The sequence below is a fragment of the Salvelinus namaycush genome, chromosome 6 (assembly GCF_016432855.1).
Source record: "Salvelinus namaycush isolate Seneca chromosome 6, SaNama_1.0, whole genome shotgun sequence".
Classification (NCBI taxonomy): domain Eukaryota; kingdom Metazoa; phylum Chordata; class Actinopteri; order Salmoniformes; family Salmonidae; genus Salvelinus; species Salvelinus namaycush.
Genome location: NC_052312.1, coordinates 24,771,953 through 24,793,727, shown reverse-complemented (window position 1 = coordinate 24,793,727; position 21,775 = coordinate 24,771,953). Strand labels below are relative to the sequence as shown.

The 21,775-nt window shown below is 41.9% G+C and overlaps 1 protein-coding gene across 1 annotated transcript in view; it reads left to right on the top strand.

Moving 5' to 3' along the window:
- The window catches only part of si:dkey-172j4.3 (diacylglycerol kinase eta), a 93,724-nt gene extending 80,065 nt beyond the window's left edge, over positions 1-13,659 (top strand). Inside the window, exons 13-25 of the mRNA XM_038995305.1 lie at positions 584-668; positions 5,282-5,373; positions 6,114-6,213; positions 6,726-6,880; positions 7,047-7,123; positions 11,017-11,115; positions 11,419-11,500; positions 11,747-11,854; positions 12,037-12,133; positions 12,385-12,492; positions 12,683-12,796; positions 13,055-13,189; positions 13,438-13,659. Coding sequence (XP_038851233.1) covers positions 584-668; positions 5,282-5,373; positions 6,114-6,213; positions 6,726-6,880; positions 7,047-7,123; positions 11,017-11,115; positions 11,419-11,500; positions 11,747-11,854; positions 12,037-12,133; positions 12,385-12,492; positions 12,683-12,796; positions 13,055-13,189; positions 13,438-13,659 — 1,474 coding nt within the window. The remainder of the gene's footprint in view (positions 1-583; positions 669-5,281; positions 5,374-6,113; positions 6,214-6,725; positions 6,881-7,046; positions 7,124-11,016; positions 11,116-11,418; positions 11,501-11,746; positions 11,855-12,036; positions 12,134-12,384; positions 12,493-12,682; positions 12,797-13,054; positions 13,190-13,437) is intronic.
- Positions 13,660-21,775: the final 8,116 nt, after the last annotated feature.

Below are 21,775 nucleotides of genomic sequence, written 5' to 3'. Positions count from 1 at the left end.
CAGGTGGGAAAAGGGATAAATAAGTATGATTCCCAATCAGAGACAACGATAGACAGCTGCCTCTGATTGGGAACCACACTCGGCCAAAAACAAAGAAATAGAAAACATAGAAATAAAGAAACTAGAATGCCCACCCTAGTCACAATTATTTGAAAATAATTTACTATCTGAAAGGTATTTACTATCTGAAAGGTATTTATTGTCTGAAAGGTATTGACTATCTGAAAGGTATTTATTATCTGAACGGTATTTACTGTCTGAAAGGTATTTGCTATGATACTGGGACAAGATGTTGAGTCACAACTCATGAACATTAAACTGTAAGTGATAACATACAGAATATAAATCTGGACTTTCCAAACTGTATCTTCTAAGACTGGATGAGCAACTTTCTCTATGGTTATCATACTAGAGAAGGATTAAGGTAATCTGTTTAGTCTACCAAATAATCAGATAAATGAGGAGGTCAATATGTTGAGTGAGTCAGAATAACAGTCAGTGTCATTTGTCCCGATTTCATGGGTTGACACACTGCGATTTCCTGGCATTTGACATCAGTGTCTGTTTGTGTTTTTGTTCTCAGGTGGAGTGTGATGACATACGAGCTGCCTACCAAACACTATCCCATGGTGAAGGAAGACGATTTTAGTCCCGACTCCCCCTTGCAGGTACGTAGGGCTCAGGTTTGAGCCAAAATGACACCACAGTTTTTCTAAATACACAAGCTTTATCATAAAACCGTCTGTTTCTCTTTGAGCCAAAATGACACCACAGTTTCTCACAATATACAAGCTTTTCCAGGAAACTGGTTGTTTCTTTTAAGCCAAAATGACACCAAAGTGCTTCTAAATACACAGGCTTTATCATGAAACTGGTTGTTAATAAGTCCGTATTTGGACTATTTGTGTGAAATGCCCAATAATGTATGTGATATCATCAGAGAGGTATATTTTCTGGGTGACCATCAAGCTGTCCACTGAAAAAGAAGCTTCAAGCTGCCTATAATCTGGTTCAGGTTATCAGTCAACCTACCAGGGTATATACAGTTCAAACAGAACAGGAACTAAATCATCCACGTGTATTGATCATATCTTTACTAATGATGAAGAAATCTGCTCTAAAGCAGTATCCACACCCATTGGATGTAGTGAACATAATATATTAACCATATCTGGGAAAAAAGTTCCAAAGACGGGACCTAAAATTGTGTATAAGCGATCATACAAGGCAAACATACAGTAAATTGATCAATCACGTAACTAAACTAAACATAATGAAGAAGAAACTATACTATGGAGCAAAGATAAATTATATAAAGAATGATAGTAAAAAGCTCTTGAGTACCTTAAATGAAATTCTAGGCAAAAATACTAACTCTGCTCCATCCTTTAAAAAAAAAAATTTTGCATTCTTAATTGAGGCAGATGGCTTGTTCATAACAAAACCCTTTGATATGGCCAAACACGTTAATAACTTTTTTTGTTGACAAGATTAGCAAACTTAGGCATGACATGCAAGCAACAAACGCTGAGCCTTCATATTCATTTATAACGGACAAAATAATGAAAGACAAGAATTGCAGTTCTGAGTTCCGCAAAGTGGGTGTGTAAGAAATTGTTGGTATCTATAAATAAGGACAAGCCACCTGGTAATGACAACCTGGATGCTAAATTGCTGAGGTTGGTAGCAGAATACATTGCGACTGTTTGCCGCATTTTAAATTTAAGTCTAGAAGACAGTGTTTGCCCTCTGGCCTGGAGGGAGGAAAGGTCATTCCACTGCCCAAGAATAGCAGGGCACCCTTTAAAGGTTCAAACAGCCAACCAATCAGCATGTTACCAGTGTTTAGCAAACTTTTGAAAAAGATTGTCTTTGACCAAATACAAAGTTATTTAACAGAAAACAAATTAACAACAGACTTTCAGCATGTTTATAGGGAAGGGCACTTAACATGCTCGGCACTGACACAAATGACTGATGATTGGCTGAATGACATTGATGTAAGAAGATTGTGGGAGCTGACCAAATTAACATAGAAATGTGACATATCATTATCATTGAAAGGAAGTCTAAGAAGTAGTGCATCTGTTCTATGTGCGCTATTTCTATGCTTACCGTGCTTAAGTATTGTTTTTGCGTCTTTTACTTTCGGTTTTGTACACCAGCTTCAAGCAGCTGAAAATACAATATTTTGGGTTATGGAAAATATTTTTCACAGCGGTTTAGATGGTACAATGATTATCTACACTGTACTTGCTTGTTTTGACATATAAACTGAAATTGGACAAACAATTAGAATTTTAGCAACCAGGAAATGGCGGAGCAATTTCTGCATAGTGCATCTTTAATGGAAGCCTCTCTAATGCAAATTCGGTTGAGTGTGGTGTACCGCAGGGCAGCTGGCATGGGCCATTATTGTTGTTATTATTAGTGTCTATGTACGCTGACAACTCAACAGTATATACGTCAGCTAATACAGTAAAATAAATAAATGACAGCCTAGAGCTCCAGTCAGTTTTAGAATGGGTAACTATATAGCAATAGGCTGGTGCTAAATATCCAAAAAACTAACCGCATAGTTTTTGGGACAAATCACTCGCTCAACCTTATACCTCATCAAGATCTATTATTGAATAATGTGGCGATTGAGCAAGTTGAGGAGACTAAACTGCTTGATTGCAAGCTGTCATGATCAAAACATATAGACTCAATCTCAGTCGACCAGACAGGTCCTATTGGCCCTAGTTTTGTCGCACCTGGACTACTGCCCAGTTGTGTGGTCATGTGCGGCAAAGAGGGACAAAGGTAAATTGCAGTTGGTCCAGAACAGAGCAGGACGTATTGCACTTAGATGTACACGGAGGCGAATGTCAGTAACATACATGTCAATCTCTCCTGGCTCAAAGTTGAGGAAAGATTGACTACATCACTATTGGTCTTTGTACGAGGTGTTGATGTGTTGAAGGTACCGAACTGTGTTCAAGCAGTTGGCACACAGTTTTAACACTTATCAGTACAACACAAGTTATGCAATCAGGTCTTTTCACATTCCCCAGGTCCAGAAGAGAGGCTTGGAAACGCACAATATTAAATAGAGCCATGACTACATGGAACTCTATGCCACCCCAGGTTATTCAAGCTAGCAATAAACCAGATTTCAAAAACTGATAAAAGAACACCTTACGGCATAACGGGGTCTGTGAAGAGACACATCCATTTTGATATATTTTGTATTGTAATTTGCACTGTATTATGTAGGTGGGTGGCCTTGCACGAATCCTTGGCTTGTGTGAGCCAGAATGGCTTGTGTGAGCCACAAGGCAGGAGCCATCTCCTGTTTCTGAAGCGTGAGGCAAAGGCAGCATTATGTAGTATTATGTACAGTGCCTTCGGAAAGTATTCAGACCCCTTGACTTTTTCCACGTTTTGTTATGTTACAGCCTTATTATAAAATGGGTTAAAGAAAACAATTTCCTCAACAATCTTCACACAATACCCCATAATGACAAAGCGAAAACAGGTTTTTAGACATTTTTGCTAATTTATTAAAAACAATAAACAGAAATACCTTATTTACCTAAGTATTCAGACCCTTTGCTATGAGACTCGGAATTGAGCTCAGGTGCATCATCCTGTTTCCATTGATCATCCTTGAGGTGTTTCTACAACTTGATTGGTGTCCACCTGTGGTAAATTCAATTGATTGGACATGATTTGGGAAGGCACACGCCTGTCTATATAAGGTCCCACAGTTGATAGTGCATGTCAGAGCAAAAACCAAGCCATGCGGTCGAAGGAATTGTCCGTAGAGCTCCGAGACAGGATTGTGTGGAGGCACAGATCTGGGGAAGGGTACCAAAACATTTCTGCAGCATTGAAGGTCCCCAAGAACACATTGGCCTCCATCATTCTTAAATGGAACCACCAAGACTTTTCCTAGAGCTGACCGCCCGGCCAAACTGACCAATCAAGGGAGAAGGGCCTTGGTCAGGGAGGTGACCAAGAACCCGATGGTCACTCTGACAGAGCTCTAGAGTTCTTCTGTTGAGATGGGAGAACCATCTCTGCAGCAATCCACCAATCAGGCCTTCATGGAGTGGCCAGACGGAAGCCACTCTTCAGTAAAAGGCACATGACAGCCCACTTGGAGTTTGCCAAAAGGCATCTAAAGAATCTAAGACCAATAGAAACAAGATTCTCTGGTCTGATGAAACCAAGATTGAACACTTTGGCCTGAATGCCAAGTGTCACGTCTGGAGGAAACCTGGCACCATCCCTACGTTAGAGCATGGTGGTGGCAGCATCATGCTGTGGGGACTGGGAAACTAGTCAGGATCGAGGCAATGATGAATGGAGCAAAGTACAGAGAGATCCTTGATGAAAATCTTCTCCAGAGTGCTCAGGACCTCAGACTGGGGCGAAGGTTCACCTTACAACAGGACAATGACCCTAGGCGCACTTCCAAGACAATGCAGGAGTGGCTTCGGGACAAGTCTCTGAATGTCCTTGAGTTGCCCAGCCATAGCCCGGACTTGAACCCGATCGAACATCTCTAGAGAGACCTTAAAATACCTGTGCAGCGATTCTCCCCATCCAACCTGACAGAGCTTAAGACGATCTACAGAGAAGAATGGGAGAAACTCCCCAAATATAATTCCAAGCTTGTAGGAACATACCGAAGAAGACTCAAGACTGTAATCGCTGCCAAAGATGCTTCAAGTAAGTACTGAGTAAAGGGTCTGAACTCTTTGAATACTTATGTAAATGTGATATTTTTTTGCTTTGTCATTATGGGGTATTCTGTGTAGATTGATGAGGGAAAAAAACTATTTAATCCATTTTAGAATAAGGCTGTAACCTAACAATGTGGAAAAAGTCAAGGGGTCTGAATACTTTCCGAAGGCACTGTATATTATGTTCTTATTTTATTTGTTGTGTTTTGTTTCCTGTTTGAACCCCAGGAAGAGTAGTCAATGCCTTGGAGAGTCTAATTGGGGATCCCAATAAATACTACTACTAACACTACTACTCTCTGAGCCAAAATTAATCCACAGTTTCTCTAAATGCACAGGATGTATCATGAAACTGGTTTTTCCTCTCCTCTCAGGTCCATATCGCTCAGTTTGCATAGGACTCACGTTTGAGCTGAAGTACCGACACAATTTCTCAAAATACACAGGCTTTTACATTTAACTGGTTGTTAATCTCTGAGCCAAAATGACACCACAGTTTCTCACAATACGCAGGCTTTTTAATGAAACTGTCATACCTCTCCCCTCAGGTTCACATCACTCAGTATGCAGACTCTGTGGCCTCCCACCTCACCAAGATCCTGGACTCTGACAAACATACGGATGTCATATCCTCTGCCAAGTACGTGTAATGCATGCTGGGATAGCACAGTCCTCCAGATGTGATGGGGGGGATGGAGGGGGGATATGGGTAGGTAAGGAGGAAGGATGAGCGGGAGGGAGAGAGGGAGAGATTGAGAGAGAGGGAGGGAGGGTGGGATAATGTCTGAATGTCATGGGGATGTATGGAGTGAAGGAGGAGGGAGTAAATCAGAGAGAGGGAGTGTCTCTGAAGAGGGAGGGAGTGGGGAAGGCTAATAGAGAGAGGAGAGAGGGAGGTTGTCTGTGTGTCTCTGTATTGATTTTCTCCTCTGCCAAGGGCACTGCTCAGTCCCTCTGCCAGCTGGGTCCTTACACAAGATTAAACCTTACTTAGTACACTACTTGGGGAACATTTGAAGTGCATTAGACTAGAGACACTACTTAGGGGCCTCCTTAGCACTGTAGAGTGTACTACCTAGGGGACATCATCCGTGCAATAGGGAAGGACATGTCTGCTCTATGCTTATACTGTGTACTTATCTCTCTCACCTGAAATGTGAAGTACAGTATGGTTTATTGACTTTACATACATAATACAGGAATGGAGAAATATATTTCACACTCGTATCTCTCGCTCTCTTCCTCCATCCCACTCACCCCCCCCCCTCTCTTTCTCTCTCTTTCTCCATCCCTCTCCATCTCTCTCTCTGTCTCTCTCTCTCTCTCTCTCCATCCCACTCATCCCCTCTCCTTCCCTGTCTCCATCCCTCTCTCCTGCAGGTTTTTGTGTGGAACGGTAAATAATTTTGTAGCGGAGGTGGGGAGAGCATACGAGAGAGCTACAGAGAACAAGGAGGAGGCAGACGCTATGGCCAAGAAGGTGTGTGTGTGTGTGTGTGTGCGTGCATGTGTGTTTCTGCGTGCATAAATGTGTGTGTCTTACGTAACAGGTTGTATAATGCGGATAACAAGTGGGCAGAGAGAGGTGGGTAGTGGTAGAGGAGCATCAAGAAAATTTAAAAGTTTGAGGTTTCATTCCAAATGGCACCCTATTCACTTTATAGTACGCTACTTTTGACCAGACCTGTATGGGCCCTGGTCAAAAGTAGTGCACTGCATAGAGAAAAGGGCTCCATTTGGGACGTAGACAGAGGCATTCTCTCCTCTCTAACAGTCTGGAAGCAAAGTGTAATATGCAGGATGTTTAACCCTGAATATTTTTAAATGTCCATATTTTTAAACGATCCTTGGTTCTACAATATTTACATAAAGTATCTATTGTGTTGTATTTTTATGATATCATACCGTAGTAGAGAGTTGATCCAAATTGAACTCTATGAGAAGCTGGACAGCCTGGTGAAGGGTTTGGGTTCGTGTTTATCTCTCCCTCAGTGTGCCCTGTTGAATGAGAAACTGGACAGTCTGGTGAAGGCTCTGAGTGAGGAGGCTGATGCCCAGGTGGTCCCAGCCGGCAGTGTGCCACCCCAGGATGGGGACCAGGAGAGGGGTACAGACACTACCGGAGGGGAACCCCGGCCCCCATACAGGTTAGGGTTGAGGTCAATTCACGTTTACCTCACTCAATGGAGGAAGTGATTTGAAATTAATATGAAAAAAATGTAAAAACTTATTAAATAAATAGCTTATCTTTTTCAGTTGGATGGATTGCCTTTTTTCAATTATTGAATTGGAATTTAATTTTACTTCCGAAAGGTCCAGAGAACAGCTGATGCTGAGAGCTAACAGTCTGAAGAAAGCACTGAGACAGATAATAGAACAGGCTGAGAAAGGTACAACACACACACACACATAAACACATACGTATATAGAAACATACATACATTATATATACAAAATTATGTGGACACCCCTTCAAATTAGTAGATTCGGCTATTTCAGCCACACCTGTTGCTGTCAGGTGTATAAAATAAAGCACACAGCCATGCAAACTCCATAGACAAACATTGGTAGTATAACGGCCTTACTGAAGACCTCAGTGACTTAAACATGTCAACGTCATAGGTTGCCACCTTTCCAACAAGTCAGTTTGTCAAATTTATGCCCTGCTAGAGCTGCCCCGGTCAACTGTATGTGCTGTTATTGTGAAGTGGAAACGTCTAGGAGTAACAGCGACTCAGCTGCGAAGTGGTAGGCCACACAAGCTCACAGAACGGGACCACTGAGTGCTGAAGCACGTAGCGCGTAAAAATTGTCTGTCTTCGGTTGCAACATCACTACTGAGTTCCAAACTGCCTCTGGAACCTCAGCACAAGAACTGTTAGTCGGGAGCTTCATGAAAAGGGTTTCCATGGCCTAGCAGCTGCACACAAGCCTAAGATCCTCATGCGCAATGCCAAGCATCTGCTGCAGTGGTATAAAGCTCACCACCATTGGACTCTGGAGCAGTGGAAACGCATTCTCTGTAGTGATGAATCATGCTTCACCATCTGGCAGTCCGAAGGACGAATCTGGGCTTGGTGGATGCCAGGAGAACTCTACCTGCTCGAATGCATAGTGCCAACTGTAAAGTTTGGTGGAGGAGGAATAATGGTCCGGGGCTGTTTTTCATGGTTCGTGCTAAGCCCCTTAGTTCCAGTGAAGGGACATTTTAACGCTACAGCATACAATGACATTCTAGACGATTCTGTGCTTCCAACTTTGTGGAAACAGTATGGGGAAGGCCCTTTCCTGTTTCAGCATGACAATGCCCCCATGCACAAAGAGAGGTCCATACAGGAATGGTTTGGAAGAACTTGACTGGCCTGCACAGAGCCCTGACCTCATCCGCATCGAACACCTTTGGGATGAATTGGAACGCCAACTGTGAGCCAGGCCTAATCGCCCAACATCAGTGCCTGACCTCACTAATGATCATGTGGCTGAATGGAAATAAGTCCCCGCAGCAATGTTCCAACATCTAGTGGAAAGCCTTCCCAGAAGAGTGGAGGCTCTATATAGCAGCAAAAGGGGTACCTGCTCCATATTAATGCCCATGATTTTGGAATGAAATGTCCAACGAGAATGTGTCCACATACTTTTGGCAATGTAGTGTATAATGAATAGATATATACAGTTGAAGTCAGAAGTTTACATACACTTAGGTTGGAGTCATTAAAACTCGTTTTTCAACCACTCCACAAATTTCTTATTAACAACATATAGTTTTGGCAAGTCGGTTAGGACATCTACTTTGTGGATGTGTAACGGATGTGAAATGGTTAGCTAGTTAGCGGGTACGCGCTAATAGCATTTCAATCGGTTACGTCACTTGCTCTGAGACCTGAAGTAGGGTTTCCCCTTGCTCTGCAAGGGCCGTGGCCTTTGTGGAGCGATGGGTAACGATGCTTCGTGGGCGACCGTTGTTGATGTGTGCAGAGGGTCCCTGGTTCGCGCCCGTGTCGGGGCGAGGGGACGGTTTAAAGTTATACTGTTACATTGATGCTGTTGACCCGGATCACTGGTTGCTGCGGAAAAGGAGGAGGGTGAAAGGGGGGTGAGTGTAACGGATGTGAAATGGCTAGCTAGTTAGCGGGTACGCGCTACTAGCATTTCAATCAGTTACGTCACTTGCTCTGAAACCTAGAAGTAGTGTTGCCCCTTGCTCTGCAAGGGCCGCGGCTTTTGTGGAGCGATGGGTAACGATGCTTCGTGGGTGTCAGTTGTTGATGTGTGCAGAAGGTCCCTGGTTCGCACCCGTGTCGGGGCGAGGGGACGGTTTAAAGTTATACTGTTAGATTGATGCTGTTGACCCGGATCACTGGTTGCTGCGGAAAAGGAGGAGGTTGAAAGGGGGGTGAGTGTAACGGATGTGAAATGGTTAGCTAGTTAGCGGGTACGCGCTAATAGCATTTCAATCGGTTACGTCACTTGCTCTGAGACCTGAAGTAGGGTTTCCCCTTGCTCTGCAAGGGCCGTGGCCTTTGTGGAGCGATGGGTAACGATGCTTCGTGGGCGACCGTTGTTGATGTGTGCAGAGGGTCCCTGGTTCGCGCCCGTGTCGGGGCGAGGGGACGTACTAAAGTTATACTGTTACACATGACACAAGTAATTTTTCCAACAATTGTTTACAGACAGATTATTTCACTTATAATTCACTGCATCACAATTCCAATGGGTCAGAAGTTTACATACACTAAGTTCACTGTGCCTTTCAACAGCTTGGAAAATTCCAGAAAATGATGTCATGGCTTTAGAAGCTTCTGATAGGCTAATTGACATAATTTGAGTCAATTGGAGGTGTACCTGTGGATGTATTTCAAGGCCTACCTTCAAACTCAGTGCCCCTTTGCTTGACATCATTGGAAAATCAAAATAAATCAGCCAAAACATCGTAAAATAAATTGTAGACCTCCACAAGTCTGGTTCATCCTTGGGAGCAATTTTCAAACGCAGGAAGGTACCACCTTCATCTGTACAAACAATAGTACGCAAGTATAAACACCATGGGACCACACAGCCGTCATACCGCTCAGGAAGGAGACGCGCTCTGTCTCCTAGAGATAAATGTGCTTTGGTGTGGAAAGTGCAAATCAATCCCAGAACAACAGCAAAGGACCTTGTGAAGATGCTGGAGGAAACAGGTACAAAGTATCTATATCCACAATAAAACAAGTCCTATATCGACATAACCTGAAATGCCGCTCAGCAAGGAAGAAGCCACTGCTCCAAAACCACCATAAAAAAAGCCAGATTATGCTTTGCAACTGCACATGGGGACAAAGATTATATTTTTTGGAGAAATGTCCTCTGGTCTGATGAAACAAAAATAGAACTGTTTGGCCATAACGACCATCATTATGTTAGGAGGAAAAAGGGGACGCTTGCAAGCCGAAGAACACCATCCCAACCGTGAAGCACGTGGGTGGCAGCATCATGTTGTGGGAGTGCTTTGCTGCAGGAGGGAATGGTGCACTTCACAAAATAGATGCCATCATGAGGAGGGAGAATTATGTAGATATATTGAAGAAACATCTCAAGACAACAGTCAGAAAGTTAAAGCTTGGTTGCAAATGGGTCTTCCAAATGGACAATGACCCCATGCATACTTCCAAAGTTGTGGCAAAATGGCTTAAGGACAACAAAGTCAAGGTATTGGAGTGGCCATCACAAAGCCCTGAACTCAATCCCATAGAAAATGTGTGGGCAGAACTGAAAAAGCATGTGCAAGCAAGGAGGCCTACAAACCTGACTCAGTTACACCAGCTCTGTCAGGAGGAATGGGATAAAATTCACCCAACGTATTGTGGGAAGCTTGTGGAAGGCTACCCGAAACGTTTGACCCAAGTTAAACAATTTAAAAGCAATGCTACCAAATACTAATTGAGTGTATGTAAACTTCTGACCCCTTGGGAATGTGATGGAAGAAATAATAGCTGAAATAAATCATTCTCTCTACTATTATTCTGACATTTCACATTCTTAAAATAAAGTGGTGATCCTAACTGACCTAAGACAGGGAATATTTACTAGGATTAAATGTCAGGATTTGTGAAAAACTGATTTTAAATCTATATGGCTTAGGTGTATGTAAACTTCCGACTTCAACTGTACGCTGTGACACACACACGTACAGAAGCGCTAATGTGCTGCAAACGCCCACATAAACTCTCACGTATACTGCTCTCTCTATCTTTCTCTCCCCCACTCTCTCCCTCTTTCTCAATCCTTCTCTCTCTCTCTCCAGTGGTGGATGAACAGAATAAACACACTCATCTCCAGCGCATGTCTTCCTCCTCTTCCATCAAGAGAGAGAACAGTGAGGAACTGAAAGAGGCAGAGCCACGTGAGTTACTACAGACACACACGCGCACACACACACACACACACACACACACACACACACACACACACACACACACACACACGAACACACACACAATTTGAATCCTAAATTTGCCCAGGTTTGAATCCTACTCTAGATGCACTCTAACTTCTAATTGCAGTCAACAATAATAATAATAATAATAATGCCCTTACATGTTTGGGCCGAAGTACTGACAGGGAGGGCCTTGTAAATGTTTCAATTTAAATAAGATGTTAGTAAAATCAAACGTCTCGGTCCATTTACCCATTATGCCTCTCTCAGGTCACGTCAGTTTAAGCCCCTCCTCCTCCACCATCGTCCTGGAGAAACCAGAGAGTCTCAGCCCTCCGTCTTTCAACGAAGAGTAAGTAGTGCGTGTTTAAAAATATATATATATCTAGGAATTGCATAAAATATCTCAATGCGAGTTTGATTGAATTTAGCACAGTTCACAATCAATCCGTCTTTGTTGATGCAATATTACAGTGAGTGGTTTTACAGTAGTTACAGAGAAACAAGAAGCATATAGGCGACTTATTAGTGCACAAGACAACTCAAGAATTGATATTGGAGAGTATTCATGTTCCTTGTGCTGCGTGTACCTCTACAGTCAGTGCTCAGAGAAGTGTGTCATGAACAACTACTTTGGGATCGGTCTGGATGCTAAGATCTCCCTGGAGTTCAACAACAAGAGAGATGAACATCCCAAGAAATGCAGGTACACAATAAATATCCTCTTATTCAAATACAAAACTTTATTGATACATATACTGTGTGTTGCAATTATAGTGTACAATTTGCACCAAGGCAATGAAAGGTAAATGGAAGTTGAAATTGGAATGTTTCTTCAATGGTTAAATGTTTTAGCATATCAGGGTACTTCCTCCTTTCTCTCTGCAGTAGTCGTACTAAGAACAAGTTGTGGTATGGAGTGATGGGCACCAAGGAACTGGTACATAAGACATACAAGAATCTGGAACAACGAGTACTGTTGGAAGTAAGGTCACACACAGTTGTCTGACAAATAATACAAAGACAAACAAATACACACTTCTAAGGAATAAGGAAATATGTTTTAGTCTCGTGTGTCTTCTGCTAAATGGCAGAAGTCTAAATGACTTCTGCTAAATACATATTAGAGTGTGATTGACAATAAGATGCTGTTTGTGTTTTAAATGATCCTACCCTTGGTTCTGTGACCTGTATGATGAACAAATGTTTTTTTTTTCTCTCTCTCTCTCTCTCTAGTGTGATGGTGTACCTATGTGTCTGCCTAGTCTTCAGGGTCTAGCTGTTCTCAACATCCCAAGCTATGCAGGGGGAATCAACTTCTGGGGGGGAACCAAAGAGGACAACGTGAGTTAACACACTCTTTTCTTATTCACTGGAATGTTTTTACACTTTGCAGCTAGCTTTTAGCTAATATACTGTCTTACCTGGTAACTGTTTTTCAGGATTAATTTCAACAAGTGGCACACTCTTATATGCATTTAGTGTGTTTTTTATTTTTGCAAGTAATTTGTTTTTTTTGGTTCTGTGTGTTCAGAATTTTGGCGCTCCGTCGTTTGATGATAAGAAGTTAGAGGTGGTGGCTGTGTTTGGCAGTATGCAGATGGCTGTATCCAGAGTCATCAACATCCAACACCACCGCATAGCACAGGTAACACACACACACACACCACCGCATAACACAGGTAACATCACACACACTAACACACAAACCTTCAATACATGCATCACAGTCACATTTTAAAGTTCCAAAGACAGTAGAAATGATATTGAATTGACCACACTCACATACACATACTGAATCCCTCTCTCTCTCTCTCTCTCTCTCTCTCTCTCTCTCTCTCTCTCTCTCTCTCTCTCTCCCCATCTCCCCTCCTCCTTCCCCCCTCACTGTCCTCCCTCTCTCCAGTGTCGTCAGGTGAAGATAACTATCCTAGGGGAGGAGGGTGTACCAGTACAGGTGGATGGAGAAGCATGGATCCAACCTCCAGGGATAGTCAAGATCACACACAAGAACAGAGCTCAGATGCTCACCAGAGACAGGGTACGTTGGTGTTTGGGAGGGTCTGAGTGTGTATGGATAGGCCAACTTTTGTTCCAGGCCAGCTCTGACACACCTAATTCAATTTATCAAATAATTGTTTGGTTTGTCGAATTAAGTGTGTGAGTGCTGGGCTGGAACAAAAGTTGAGGAACACTGCATTAGGGCAACAGATGTATCTAATAAACCTCTACGCATCCATCATGTTCATTCTGTTCATTCTATTTCTACATTCTATTGCTATGTTCCAGAACTTTGAGAGGACTCTAACATCATGGGAGGATAAGAGGAAGATTGACACCTACCGTTCCTCCAGGCCCCGCCTCAACTCTCAGCAGTCTATGGAATACCTCACAGAGGAGGAATGTGCTCAAGTACAGCAGCTAGGGATGGTGGCAGACACACTCATCACTAGGTATTCAATGAAATATTTTATGAAAAATTCATTGAGAAAATATGAACTATACATTTGAATTTACTGAACTTTTACCTAACCAGGCATGTAAATTAAGAACAAATTTTGGTAGCACTTTATAATAACTCCATGTAAAATAAAACATTTATAATGGATTAGTAAATAGTTTATTCATCATTTGTCTGAAGTTATACAAAAGTTCTGGAGCGTCATTTTAAAGGTAGACTCAGCGATATGACATAGGCGGACAAAGTAAACAGCATAGTGGGTAAATTTCCCGCAATAACTAAGATCGTTGAAGCGCGAGGCTAAACTTCCCCGCTGTTTTGGTCCTGTACCTACCACGCTCTAACAGAGTGAAGCAAACCCATGCACATACGCAGATACTGGTTGTGAGGAGCAAAGTCTTGCATCTCACACACGGCAATATCTGCAGTGCTGCTTGTAGCAACGCCATTTTGCTGAGTCTACCGTCAAGGTCTCAAAATAGCCGAGAACATATCAATGGTAAAAGAATAAGCATACAAGGATGTTAAAGGAAATATAATGAAAATTTTATTCACAAAAACTGTTGTGGACTTGAGGAAGAGTTTCAATGTGAATGTTTTGCTAATGTTGTTAACCTTGCGAACCCAAACTAATCATAAAACGGGGAGATATAGCCTACACACAACAGCTGGCCGGACAGGACAGTTTTGCTCTAGAGGATTTTTAGTCCTTCATTACTACTGATATGTCATTGAGGTAGAAATGTCACATGTGTTTATTTGCAGTTAGACATTTTACAGATGTAGACAAACAATGAAATGCTTACTTCCCAACAATGCAGATAGAAAAATAATAACACAAGGAATAAATACACAATAAGAAACAATAACTCAAATAAAATGAAAAAAATTGGTCACATACACATGGTTAGCAGATGTTATTGCGAGTGTAGCGAAATGCTTGTGCTTCTAGTTCCGACAGTGCAGCAGTATCTAACATGTAATCTAACAATTCCACAACAACTACCAACTACCGATCAAAGTAAAGGAATGGAATAAGAATATATACATATAAATATATGGATGAGCAATGACCGAGCGGCATAGACAAGATGCAATATATGGTATAAAATACAGTATATACATATGAGATGAGTAATGCAAGATATGTAAACATTAAAGTGGCATTATTTTTATTATTAAAGTACCGAATCGATGTGCAGGGGGTACAAGGTAATTGAGGTAGATATATACATATAGGTAGGGGTAAAGTGACTAGACAACAGGATAGATAATAAACAGTAGCAGCAGCGTATGTGCGATGTGGATGGGGGCATGCTCGGCCCTCCGTTTTCTGTAGTCCACGATCAGCTCCTTTGTCTTGCTGACATTGAGGGAGAGGTTGTTGTCATGGCACCACACTGCCAGGTCACTGACCTCCTCCCTATAGGCTGTCTTATCGTTGTCGTTGATTATGCCTACTACCACCGTCGTGTCATCAGCAAACCTAATGATGGTGTTGGAGTCATGCGTGGCCACGCCATCGTGCGTGAACAGGGAGTACAGGAGGGGACTTAACACACACCAATTAGGGGCCCCCGTGTTGAGGGTCAGTGGCACATGTGTTGTTGCCTACCCTCACCACCTGGGAGGCGGCCCGTCAGGAAGTACAGGATCCAGTGTTCAGTCCCGGGGTCCTGAGCTTGGAGGGCACTATGGTGTTGAATGCTTAGCTGTAGTCAATGAACAGCATCCTCACATAGGTGTTCCTCTTGTCCAGGTGGGAGAGGGCAGTATGTAGTGCAATAGAGATCGCGTCATCTGTGGATCCTTTGTAGCATTTCATGGCTACAGATGTGAGTACTATGGGGCAATAGTCATTTAGACAGGTTACCTTGTCGTTCAGGAACTATGGTGATCTGCTTGTCTGGTAGGCTGTCGTCACTGGCAGCTCACGGCTGGGTTTCCCTCTGTAATAGTTTGCAAGCCCTTCCACATCCAGCAAGCGTCAGAACCAGCGTAGTAGGATTCGATCTTAGTCCTGTATTGATGCTTTGCCTGTTTGATGGCTCATCAGATGTTGTAGCAGGATTTCTTATAAGCGTCCGGATTAGTGTCCCGCATCTAGCATTTAGCTCAGTGCGGATGTTGCCTATAATCCATGGCTTCTGGTTGGGATATGTACGTACGGTCGCTGTGGGGACAACGATGTCGATGCACTTATTAATGACGCCAGTGACTAATGTGGTAAACTCCTCAATGTTATCGGATGAATCCCGGAACAAAATCCAGTCTGTGGTAGCGAAACAGTCCTGTATTGAGCTTGTCACTGGTACTTCCTGTTTAAGTTTTAGCTTGTAAGCAGGAATCAGGAGGATTTTTTATTTTATTTTTATTTCTCCTTTATTTAACCAGGTAGGCCAGTTGAGAACAAGTTCTCATATACAACTGCGACCTGGCCAAGATAAAGCAAAGCAGTGCGACACAAACAACAACACAGAGTTACACATGGAATAAACAAACGTACAGTCAATAACACAATATAAAAAGTCCATATACAGTGTGTGCAAATGGTGTGAGGAGGTAAGGAAATAAATAGGCCATAGTAGTGAAGTAATTACAATTTAGCAAATTAACACTGGAGTGATAGATGTGCAGATGATGATGTGCAAGTAGAAATACTGGTGTGCAAAAGAGCAAAAAAATAAATTAAAACAATATGGGGATGAGGTTGGTAGATTGGATGGGCTATTTACAGATGGGCTGTGTACAGCTGCAGCGATTGGTAAGCTGCTCAGATAGCTGATGCTTAAAGTTAGATATAGGGAGATATAAGTCTCCAATTTCAGCGATTTTTTGCAATTCGTCCCAGTCATTGGCAGCAGAGAACTGGAAGGAAAGGCGGCCAAAAGAAGTGTTGGCTTAAGTTATGGTCAGATTTGCCAAAGAGAGGGCGAGCGAGAGCCTTGTATGCATTTCTGTGTGTGGAGTAAAGGTTATCTAGAGTTATGTAGCCTAAAGTTGCACAGGTGTCGGGCTGGTAAAAATGAGGTAAAACAGATTTCAGTTTCCCTGCATTAAAATCACCGGCCATGGGAAACACTGCCTCGGGATGTCCATGTTCCTGTTTGCTTATGGCCCTATACATCTCGCTGAGTGCAGTCTTACACCAGCACCTTTTTGTGGCAGTAAATAGACAGCAACGGAAAATATAGATTAAAACTCTTGGTAAATCGTATGGTATGTAGCTTATCATGAGGTATTCTAACTCAGGCAAGCAAAAACTTGAGACTTCCTTAACATTATAGATTGCACACCAGCTGTTTTTAACAAAGCGACACTCCCCTCCCTTCATCTTACCCGAGGCTGCCGTCCAGTCTTGACGATGCATGCAAAAACCAGCAAGATGTACAGTGGGGAGAACAAGTATATGATACACTGCCGATTTTGCAGGTTTTCCTACTTACAAAGTATGTAGAGGTCTGTAATTTTTATCATAGGTACACTTCAACTGTGAGAGACGGAATCTAAAACAAAAATCCAGAAAATCACATTGTATGATTTTTAAGTACCAAAATCCCTGCTGCAGTGTGTGCAAACCTGGTCAAGAACTACAGGAAACGTATGATCTCTGTAATTGCAAACAAAGGTTTCTGTACCAAATATTAAGTTCTGCTTTTCTGATGTATCAAATACTTATGTCATGCAATAAAATGCAAATTAATTACTTAAAATCATACAATGGGATTTTCTGGATTTTTGTTTTAGATTCCGTCTCTCACAGTTGAAGTGTACCTATGATAAAAAATTACAGACCTCTACATGCTTTGTAAGTAGGAAACACTGCCGATTTTGCAGGTTATCAAATACTTGTTCTCCCCACTGTATATGATCCATGTCGTTGATATGCCACGACTCCAAGAAACATACAGTTCTTCAGGTCCCGTTGATAGGATATTCTCGAACAGAGCAAGTCCAGTTTGTTCACTAGTGTATATATTAACAATCAAATTATGAACAACTTACTATAAGATTTCACCTTTGTTATGACTGTAAAATATTTACGACCACACAGTACTTAGTGACAGTACAATATTGGCACCATTTCATATAACTGATGACAGAGAAGTTCATCATAAACTTCCACTGAGCGGCGAAGAGGCACAAATCAAATGTGGTCCGACTCGTTACAACTTCAGCTTCAATCACGGAGTGATTTCGTCCGTCTGTGACCAAGTGAAAGTGGTCTTCTTTAAATTCTATGAAATTATTTAGTATTTTTTCATTGTGAGAGCTCTAAATCCGGCTGAGAATATCACAGTGAGATGAAACCACAACTGTTGGATTCGCTAGATTGTCCCCTTTCATATGCTCATATGCCGTCTCCAAGACTGGGGTCCGTTCGCTCATGAGGAAGAGCAAATCTATCTTTCTCTATCTAATCTTTATCTGGATAGGCCAGAAAATGTCACATGCCACTAGGGTCTGAAACCTGACACTTCAAGTCTGCTTCGCTGAGAGAGTGGTAGCAGAGAGCAGACATATGGGGCTTTCTGGCACTGTAAGGCACAGGACCCAACAACGTTCACACAGCACTTTGTACACCAAAATGTCAGTCGGAACCGGTCCAGAATCACTGAAAGTCCCCCATCTACAGTGGCTTGCGAAAGTATTCACCCCCTTGGCATTTGTCCTATTTTATTGCCTTACAACCTGGAATTAAAATGGATTTTGGGGGTGGTTGTATGATTTGATTTACACAACATGCCTACCACTTTGAAGGTGCAAAATATTTTTTATGGTGGAACAAACAAGAAATAACACAAAAAAACAGAAAACTTTAGCCTGGATAACTATTCACCCCTCCGAAGTCAATGCTTTGTAGAGCCACCTTTTGCAGCAATTACAGCTGCTAATCTTTTGGGTTATGTCTCTATAAGCTTGACACATCTAGCCACTGGGAGTTTAGCCATTCTTCAAGACAAAACTGCTCCAGCTACTTCAAGTTGGGTAGGTTCCGCTGGTGTACAGCAATCTTTAAGTCATACCACAGATTCTCAATTGGATTGAGGTCTGGGCTTTGACTAGGCCATTCCAAGACATTTAAATGTTTCCCCTTAAACCACTCGAGTGTTGCTTTAGCAGTATGCTTAGGGTCATTGTCCTGCTGGAAGGTGAACCTCCGTCCCAGTCTCAAATCTCTGGAAGACTGAAACAGGTTTCCATCAAGTATTTCCCTGTATTTAGTGCCATCCATCATTACTTCAATTCAATCCACAATTCCTTCCAGTTTCCCAGTCCCTGCTGATGAAAAACATCCCACACCATGATGCTGCCACCACCATGCTTCACTGTGGGGATGGTGTTCTCAGGGTGATGAGAGGTGTTGGGTTTGCGCCAGACATGCCGTTTTTCTTGATGGCCAAAAAGCTACATTTTTGTCTCATCTGACCAGAGTAACTTCTTCAATATGTTTGTCTCCCACATGCCTTTTGGCGAACACCAAATGTGTTTGCTTATTTTCTTCTTTAAGCAATGGCTTTTTTCTGGCCACTCTTCCGTAAAGCCCAGCTCTGTGGAGTGTACAGCTTAAAGTGGTCCTATGGACAGACACTCCAGTCTCCGCTGTGGAGCTTTGCAGCTCCTTCAGGGTTATCTTTGGTCTCTTTGCTGCCTCTCTGATTAATGCCCTCCTTGCCTGGTCCGTGTGTTTTTGTGGGCGGCCCTCTCTTGGCAGGTTTGTTGTGGAGCCATATTCTTTAAATTTTTGAATAATGGATTTAATGGTGCTCCGTGGGATGTTCAAAGTTTCTGATATTTTTTTTAACCCAATCCTGATCTGTACTCCTCCACAACTTTGTCCCTGACCTGTTTGGAGAGCTCCTTAATCTTCATGGTGCTGCTTGCTTGGTGGTGCCCCTTGTTTAGTGGTCTTGCAGACTCTGGGGCCTTTCAGAACATGTGTGTATATATACTGAGATCATGTGACACATAGATTGCACACAGGTGGACTAATTATGTGACTTCTGAAGGTAATTGGTTGCACCAGATCTTATTTAGGGGCTTCATAGCAAAGGGTGTGATTACATATGGACGCACCACTTTTCCTGGGGTTTTTTGTATAATTTTTTTGAAACAAGTAATTTTTTTTCATTTCACTTCACCAATTTATACTATTTTGTGTATGCCCATTACATGAAATTTAAATTACAGGTTGTAATCCAACAAAATAGGAAGAACTCCAAGGGGGATGAATACTTTTACAAGGCACTGTAGGGGACTTAACATCTAAGAAGTGAAATGCTTCCATTGCTTCAGTTTGTTAACCGCAGACTATTTTCACCCATGGCTTTGTTTGCCAGCACCTTTACTGGGTAGTACCTTTAAAGGTAGTAACTCATTAAACATAATGGGATAGTTCAGCAAAATAATGTATTCAAATGCTGTATTCAGATGCTGGTTTGATACCCGTGCCGGCCGCCACCGGGAGACCCATGAGGCGGCTTTTGGTTTCTCTCCCTCTAAAAACAGAAATAAATCATTCTAATTAACAAACTGGCTTTATTTACAAATTAGGGAGAATGTCTCACCCCATGTTCAAGAATGGCCTTTTTATCACTCACTCTTGGTTAAAGGAAAACAAAATCGTTTTTAAACAAAACAATTATTATTATTATTATTAATTAATAATAAGATATTCTTAGATATTCTCACAGATCAGATTTGCCCTAACAAAAAATGCTCCTTAAATATTAATTTGGAATCCTCCAATCCTCTAAATGTAATTATTGGCAGAGAGTCACGTTATTGAAAAAATTATTTTTAGATATACTGTAGATCTACCGTAGGCAAAATGAGTCTCACTAGTGTTGAGTGATGTTCTGTTAAAAGTGGTGTACAGTAGGTCTTATTTATTTAAAAAGCATTGAAGTTAGAAGCAATAGGATTTGAAGCAATAGCCTATTTCAGCACCTTTTCACGCTGCTCTGAGACAAGCATGGGGACTGGTCTTGATAAATCAATGAGATTTATATTTTCACTGAATCTCCGTTTGGGTATTGGTTACACTACAATTAGGGTGGTGAAATGTTATGCTCTTAGTACTGTAGCCTACTCCCGACCATCACGTTGCACAACGCCATATTTTCCTAACAGAGTTGTGCAGCGTTCTAAGACACTGCATCTCAGTGCAAACTGCGTTGCTGCAGATGCTGGTTCGATACACGTGTCGGCCGCGACCGGGAGACACATTGAGGCCGCTTTTGGTTTCTCTCCCTCTAAAAACAGAAATAAATAGTTATAAATAACAAACTGGCTTTATTTACAAAATTGTGAGAATGTCTCACCCCATGTTCAAGAATGGCATTTTTCTCGCTCACTCTAGGTTAAAGGAAAATACTTTTTTTAAACAAAGTGATTATTATTATTATTAATTAATTTAGAATTATATAAAAGCCCCTTAGATATTCTCACAGGTCAGATTTGCCCTAACAAAAAAATGCTCCTTAGATATTAATTTATAATCCTTCAATCCTCTTATGCTCTTAGTACTGTAGCCTACTCCCGACCGTCACATTGTACAGCGCCATATTTTCCATTCCATCGTAACGGAAACCCTGAGGATTTCGTTTTTTGTTTTTCTTGGAATAGAAACACCATAATAAGAATCAAATTAATTAAACTAAATTTCTTCAAATCAATCCCATATGTTCTTACAAAAAAAGGTTTTAAATGATCTAGTAATTCCAATATTGAAGACTCAAATGCTTCTCAAAGATGCCCTCTGGTCGTCGAACTAGCATTAATGGTAAAAATTGCTGACAATTAAATAACGTGACATAGAATTCTGCAGCAGCCCTCAAAGTGTGCTGCAGTATTACGCAACTTTTAAAGGAGGAACCACTGTACCAGGACTGGGAAAAGGCACGGCTTAAACTTTGACTGCTTTGCGCATGTGGTGAAATTAGTGTGTCGTGTTGTTTGGCTGAGAGTTTCCTTTTGCGAAGGTGGAGACAAAGCGGAACACTTATGGACTCAGAACTTAATCATGCATCGGACCAAATTACGCAATATTTTTGTTCTGGTTTAACCGAGATTACACTGCTCTATGGAGTGATTGTAATCCACACTTTGATTTTGGTACAAAAGTCACTGCCAAAAATCGTTTGACTAAAAACATTATTTCAC